At 42.1% G+C, this 7500-nt stretch overlaps 1 protein-coding gene across 1 annotated transcript in view; it reads right to left on the bottom strand.

Moving 5' to 3' along the window:
- Nucleotides 1–7500, bottom strand: part of ano3 (anoctamin 3) — a 71772-nt gene that overhangs the window by 4339 nt on the left and 59933 nt on the right. Inside the window, exons 14-23 of the mRNA XM_031564853.2 lie at nt 7382–7464; nt 4448–4588; nt 3923–4087; nt 3691–3727; nt 3436–3547; nt 1808–1865; nt 1309–1406; nt 816–873; nt 662–749; nt 80–232 (exon numbers count right to left, since the gene is read on the bottom strand). Of these exons, the coding sequence (XP_031420713.1) occupies nt 80–232; nt 662–749; nt 816–873; nt 1309–1406; nt 1808–1865; nt 3436–3547; nt 3691–3727; nt 3923–4087; nt 4448–4588; nt 7382–7464 (993 nt within the window). The remainder of the gene's footprint in view (nt 1–79; nt 233–661; nt 750–815; nt 874–1308; nt 1407–1807; nt 1866–3435; nt 3548–3690; nt 3728–3922; nt 4088–4447; nt 4589–7381; nt 7465–7500) is intronic.

Below are 7500 nucleotides of genomic sequence, written 5' to 3'. Positions count from 1 at the left end.
GAATTCAAATAAAATAATATCAGTGGCCTTGGAGTCTGATGGGGCATTTAAAGGAGGAGATGGGGGAACCCAAACGGACCGATGTCAGTGGCGCGGGCCGGCATGGGTCTCCTCCACTGCGTGACGAACTTGTAGGCGTCCAGGCGGATCTCAATGATGTTGTTGAGCAGAGCCAGCAGGGGAGCCAGAGGGAACGCTGCCACAAAGATGGTGGTGAAGCCAAACTGCAGGACTAGAGATGGAGACACACTTGGTTAACACACACACACACACACACACACACACACACACACACACACACACACAAACACACACACACATAGACGCACACACGCTCCTGCACACGCACATGCACAGAGACACACACACATGCACAGAGACACACACACATGCACAGAGACACACACACACACACACTGATGCAAACAATCAGATACACACACACACACATACAGATGCAGATGCAAGCACGCACAAACACGCACGCGCGCGCACTCGCACACAGACGCACACATACACACACTCACCCACACACACACACACACACACACACACACACACACACACACACACACACACACAAACAGACGCACACACACACACACACACACACACACACACACACACACACACACACACACACACACACACACACACTCACCCATCTCCAGGTATTCGTCCACCAGGCCGTGTGTGTTCATGGGCTGCAGGTTCCAGTCCTTATCCCACTGGGGAAGCTGGCCCTTGTTCTCCACGGCTGGGCCTCCCCCTCTGCCTCCTCCCCCTCCTCCCCCGGCCTCCCCGTCCCCATCCACCACTCCCCCTCCTCCCCTCTTTCTGATCTTGCGCCGGGACCACCAGTTCTGCAGCAGCCTGGGGGGAATCACAGGGGCAGTCAGTGGAAAGATGACAGATTGCCTGGTCATTTATCACGGCCGGGAGCATAAAGGCACAGCCTATCCCCGTGCCATAGCCTCTATGCCGTTCCCATTCGTCAACAGCTAAGCAGGCCTGGCTCCTCTGCCTTATAGCCTCCTCATTCCAATGATTTTCAGTGCGTTTCATTGGCTCGTTTTCATCATCTTGACATTACACTATATGTTCCCTCATACAGTAGTTTTTTTTACCCTTCAGATTTCAGAGGGTTTCAAGTGGGTTTTAAACTACATTTCCCAAAGCATCACAAAAATGTCATGACAAAGACACAATGAAATAAAAGGATGGCAAACACTAAATTAGAAGCCATATTGATTCAGAAGAAATCTTCGGTTAAACGATAAATACGGATGGTCTCGGATGGGCACTTACGGGTAGCCCAGCTCCATGAAGTTGTTCCACATCTGCTTAAACACCATGATCACTCCCATTTGCAAACACAGGTCAATCAGACAGCCGCTGGGGTGGCACTGGTAAACAACAACAACAACAACAACAACAGCAATTGATAAATCAGCTCTGCCAGAACTTTGAAGCAATTAACCAGACACACAGACACAGTACACACACACACACACACACTCACACACACACACAAACACACACACTGCAGTGATCCATTAGATGCCCCATCAGATTAAGAAAGTGATGCTGTATCCTCCACCTCCAGTTATCTCTCTCCTTCAAAGGCTGCCTCATGGCTCACTACTGTCCTCATGCCTGTGACTGTGACTAGCTGAAGGGTAATGGACAGCGCTGCCGTGCCAAATGTACCTTCGCCGGCGTGACTGTGCTAAGTGATTCATCCCTCCCACAGACTGTGTGCTATGGTAGGGCCAGTATCCCTCTCTCCGGGTCTACTTTCACTCACCTCCTCGAGCCTCCAGCGGTTAAACAGCTTATTGTATTTCCCCGGCCGGCCAGCAAACCTGCACAACAGAGTGGGCATTAACATCATTAGCCACGTTAGCGCTGGACACACGATCATCACAGCGTAGCTGCTTATCACCCGTATCAGCTTTATTACACAGAACACTCTACTGAGTTAGAGCCGCTGTTAGACTGGAGAGAAAACCACTCTTGGTTAATATTGTTTTAATGTTGTGCAGAATGCAAAAGAGTGGGAACAAAGATATGTTTTCTCATCGGTCACTGCAAACACTGAAGAAAAACAGAAGTTAGGACATGGGGACTCCTGAATTCCAACGTTAAAGTAAAGTGAAACATTACTGTGCACACACACACACACACACACACACACACACACACACACACACACACACGTGGAGTGGCAATATGTGCATAGCACACGGATACAACGCAAGCTCCGTGTAGTTTTGGAACATTGATCTTTTTTTTTGTTGTTATTTACATAAAACACACAAATAACCAGATATGTAAGCCTTCTTGGCGAAGCCAATGTTTTCTGTGGTGATGTGATTTGACTGGGCTAAGCTGTACTTGGATGAAAAAGTAAGAGTGCTTAAAAGCTGTTTACAGTGAGAAATGAAATCCAACAGTGAGTTGAAAAATCTGCACCGTCATTAAACCTTTGCAGTATCGACCTGTTTTCCTGGCCAGCCTCTGTTAAAATTTATATTATAGGATTTCAGCTTTTTCATAAAATCGTGGAGGCGTTAACACATACCAGTGGGTATGAAGGGGAAGTTATGAAGCAATATTTGATCCTCTGCAGAATAGCAAAAAAGCATCATGAAATATATTTAAATTTACAACCAAATTATGATCCCACCATGTTCCTCCTGCATAAACAGAGTTATCGTTTTTAGATTACATTTCCTGTTTACCCTCTGCTGACTTTACATCACAAAATCTTCAAAAGTTATATTTTGTGTCAGAAGATTACAAGAACATTCCAGCAAGCAAAGCCCTCTAAAACACCCAAAAGACAGCTAAAAGGCGGTTGGTGCCTACTTCCTGAACAGATGTCATGGAGAGCCTGGCCTGTATTATGATCATCTGGCTATGGCATAATAACTCTACCAACACTATTTCTTAATGTCAAAGCACATGATGGAAACAGGACTTCTATGCTGCCTAAAATCCCCAGCCCAATTTCTCATAGAGTTTCATGTCTTCCGTGGAGACCACTGAATAAGAAATACTATTTCCAGAAACAGCCATCGGTCTGAGTGTATTTGGGTTATTATGTGTGTGTTATGTCCTCACAGTCCATATGTCCACACATTCTCCATTGTCATCCCATGTTCACACACACACACACACACACACACACACACACACACACACACACACACACACACACACACACACACACACACTAAAGAGAAAAAGCCACCAGTAAACAATACTTCATGCTATTCTGTGACTTTGCAAGGGGCACCCAATCTTGTGTTTGAGTTATCTAGTGCTCAGTCTTGTGGCTGTTCTAAGGGGCTCTAAGGGGTTCTAAGGCTGCTCTAAGGGGCTATGACAGAGCATGTCCATGCACACAAAAGCTCTGGGGGCAGCACTCACCTCCCCAAGAAGAAGGCGATGTAGAAAGTGGAGCTGTTCAGATTCACAAACTGGAAAAGAAACATCTTGAGGGCAAAGCTGTCCTCCCATTCGGACTCTGTCCTTGGGTGCTCTGCAGCAGCAACAACAACAACAACATTAACGGCATTATCATTTTTGTCAGCCACAACAACTGCTATAACATCATCATTCAACGCAAAGGGCAACATCAAAAAACAGGAAGCTTAAGTGTAGTTCGTTCGAATTTACACTTACCCAGATTTGTGAGTAAATATGCCACTTTTTCATACACCTACAAATCAAAGACAGATTTATTTAGGGTACCAGATAGTATTATCAAGGCACATTACAAATTAAATTAATCTCTTAATTCAAGTCTTGAAAAGCAAATGTTCCCTTCTTTTTATATCTTGTAGGCAAGACCAATAGTGAACTAAGTCATGCTATGAAGTAGACACTTGAGTGTTTGTGAGCTCGATGCACCCACCACGTTGAGGGACATGATGATGATGAAGTTGACAAACACGCCAGTGCCAGAGGTTGCAAACTGCCAGTTCTTCTTCACAAACTCCCACTGGAAAGACGCAAACTTCTCCATGGCAATGAGCCGGAACACCACCACTGCAAACACTGCTGTCAACACCAGAGAGATCTATGAGAGAGAGAGACAGAGTAGGTCAGGACACAACTCTGCTGTATTCAGTGATCCAATTACATATTTGATTCCTTGTTATTCCCTTTTAATGCTTTGGTAAAACATTTTAGATCTTGTCATAAAGCAAGGGCATTTAAATTAAACGGAAATGAGGGACAGTGAAAGGAAGAGAAAGAGACAGACAGACTGATAAAGACATGGAAGCATAAGATGACCATTTATTACTGAGAAGCCATTCATGTGCATTTAAATGTTAGTCCACCAGGGGGCGATATTTATGCACTACACAACAAGCAGGCATCCCTATTCCTGAGCTACCTTATCTTAGAGAAAGTTTTCCTTTTCCTCAGCACGTACCATGAAAAAGATTCCGGACACGGACACCATGAGTCTGCTGAGCTTGTCGGTGAAAGGTTGGAAAGGCTCTGGTTTGCCAGAGATAGGGTTCACTCTCTCCACCCGCGAGTACTTCGCCTCAAACTGGGGACGCAGTTCCTCCTACGACCACACACATGGCATCATCAGCATTCTAAGAATGGACTTCATCACTAAATCACAGGATAATTATACATTTTTCATTTCTAATGTCTAACTTCTAATCTCTTCTTCTTAATACATGATGGGAGATAAACGCTAAACACCCGTGAGCTTTCTATTGTTTTCCAGGTAGCCTACTTTTATACATTTAGAAAAATGTCTCCACACAACCATCAGAGGTCTATTTATTGAGGTATCTCTTAGCTGAAGTGTATGAGCTGAAGTTTAAACTTTTGTGAAACTAATCATTTCAGTATTAGTTCAGTTAACTGACCTCAACCCTACAATATATTAGATTAGCATGGCTAGCTAAAAAGAAAATCGCATTAAGTTCAGTGCTTAAAGGTCTGTTATATAACTCTGTAAACTAATTATCATTCCAAACAAAAAGCTGTCAGACCAAATGCTTATAAAGGTCTGCATTAAAAAAAATAACAGACAGAACTAATTCAATTTAGACACATTTATGGTGTATTGAAAACCATGGAAGTTTTATATATTTATTCACAGACCTAGGGTTCATTATATTTTAGGACTGTTTCAAGAAAGGAAGGGGAAGATTGTTTTCAAAGCCCAAAGTTTAAGAGGCAGAACACTCTTTCAAACAGTTAACGCGGTTTCTAAATAATAAAAGCCATGGCATGACAACATAGGTAACATGGGAATATCATGTGTAGAAGTCATAAATTATTCACATTATTCTATCAGGTCATACATGAAATAAATAGAACATGGCAAGAGAATAGCGTGCTGGCAAGAATCACAGAAGACGTACCAGATGTTTGGCAAAACCCACAAACATGGCCATGGCTTGATGATGTGTTCCCCTTATATTTATCCCAATAAACACACAAACATGGCCATGGCTTGATGATGTGTTCCCCTTATATTCATCCCAATAAACACACAAACATGGCCATGGCTTGATGATGTGTTCCCCTTATATTTATCCCAATAAACACACAAACATGGCCATGGCTTGATGATGTGTTCCCCTTATATTTATCCCAATAAACACACAAACATGGCCATGGCTTGATGATGTGTTCCCCTTATATCCACCAGAATGGTCAATGCACAGCATTTGTATAGCACTTTTCTACTCATCAGAGCACGCATAGAACTAGCAACCTTCCGATTGCTGAATGACTCTTCTACCTCCTGAACCACTGTCGCAAATCTCAGTATGATCTGAGAGTGTTCAATAACAGGATCCTTGTATAATTCATTAGAACATGCTAACATTAAGTCAAGTCAAGTCAATTTAATTTATAAAGCACATTTAAAAAAAACTCACGTTGACCAAAGTGCTTTACAATTAAACCACAATAAAATATAAAAACAAATAGAAAAAAAGAAGATCCTGGTACTGTCTGACAGAGAGCTAACAGCAGAGGATCCTGCTAACATTACAGGACCCTTATGTAAATATTAGTGCTGTCAAACGTTTAAAATATTTAATCGCGATTAATCGCATTTGTGTCATAGTTAACTCAAAATTAATCGCGATTAATCGCAAATTTGTATCTATTCTAAATGTCCCTTCGTTTATTAATTTTTTCCATCATTTTATTTTTATTTTAATGCCCTTATCAACATGGAAAAGTGGATTGGCTTGCTTTATGCAAATGTTTTATTTTATTGAAAACCAACATTGCCAAACAGGGCGGTACAAAATAAAATTATAAAGTGCACATTTCAGGTAAACAAGGACTCAGCCTATAGTGCAGTTAAACCATGGCTTAATATTTTCTTTTTTTCAAGTTTGCTGGGAACATAGCAGTCAGGCCTCTTATTTCAGAAACAATGAACCGTAACAGTTAGGTTAACAATAAAAGGTAAGCTTACTACTTCTTTGCTTTCAGCCAGCTGCCTGTTGACATTTTCAGACAACAGTGAAGCTTGCTTCTTTTGCACAACACAACTTTTAAAAGTAAACTTTCCATTCAGAAGCTTTTTATCATCCATTTCGCCGTATCGCGCTCACCATTCACTCAAACCGTAACGTTAGCCTACTACACAGTTTGCGAGGCCAAAAAGAACGTTAATCTTAAAAAAAAAAAAAAAAAAAAAAAAATTATATAAAAAAAATCGCGTTAATCTCGCGATAAAAAAATTAACGGCGTTAAAATGGGTTTGCGTTAACGCCGTTAATAACGCGTTAAACTGACAGCACTAGTAACTATTAGAGGACCCTGGGATTGTCAGAGAGTATGCTAACATTAATATTAACATGCTCTTTAAGATGGCAGCAGGATCTCTAGAGGATCCTACTGTCTAAGAGAGTTTTCTAACATTAGATTCCCTGCTACCATCTGAGAGAGTATGCTAAAATTAGAGGGCCTTGGTGCTGTTTGAGGGAGTATGCCCTGGTGCTGTCTTGGAGAGTATGTTAACATTAGAGGGCCTTGGTACTGTCTGAGGGAGTACGCTAACATTGGAGGACCCTAGTACTGTCTGAGAGAGGATGCTAGCATTAGAGGATTCAGTTACACACTTATTCCTACCTCAATCCAATTGAGACCCACGTAAAATGCACTCCTAGGGAGGGATGGTTGGCAAATAGTAAGGGGAGGGAGGGTGTGCTCTGTCCCCCTTTTTTTCCTTTTTTTTTTTTGTATGGTGTTTGATGTTTGTTTACATTTGTCTTCTCTGTCAGTAATTTTTGTTTGTGAAATTATGGTTTTTTGAAAAGGAAACATATCATTGTCAATTTCACTGTTCTCAATAAACATATTTTAAACTTATTCCTACCTCTTCCTCCTCCCAGTCGATTAGGTCCCAGTCATACGTTAGCTCCGCCCTCCTCCTCTTCCAGAACTCCAGGAACACGGTGGCTGTAACAGGCACAGAGAAGGATGCCAACGTAAGCA

This window comes from Clupea harengus, chromosome 3, assembly GCF_900700415.2.
Source record: "Clupea harengus chromosome 3, Ch_v2.0.2, whole genome shotgun sequence".
NCBI lineage: Eukaryota > Metazoa > Chordata > Actinopteri > Clupeiformes > Clupeidae > Clupea > Clupea harengus.
Note: the sequence above shows the minus strand (reverse complement) of the source record. Positions and strands in the feature narration are given on the sequence as shown.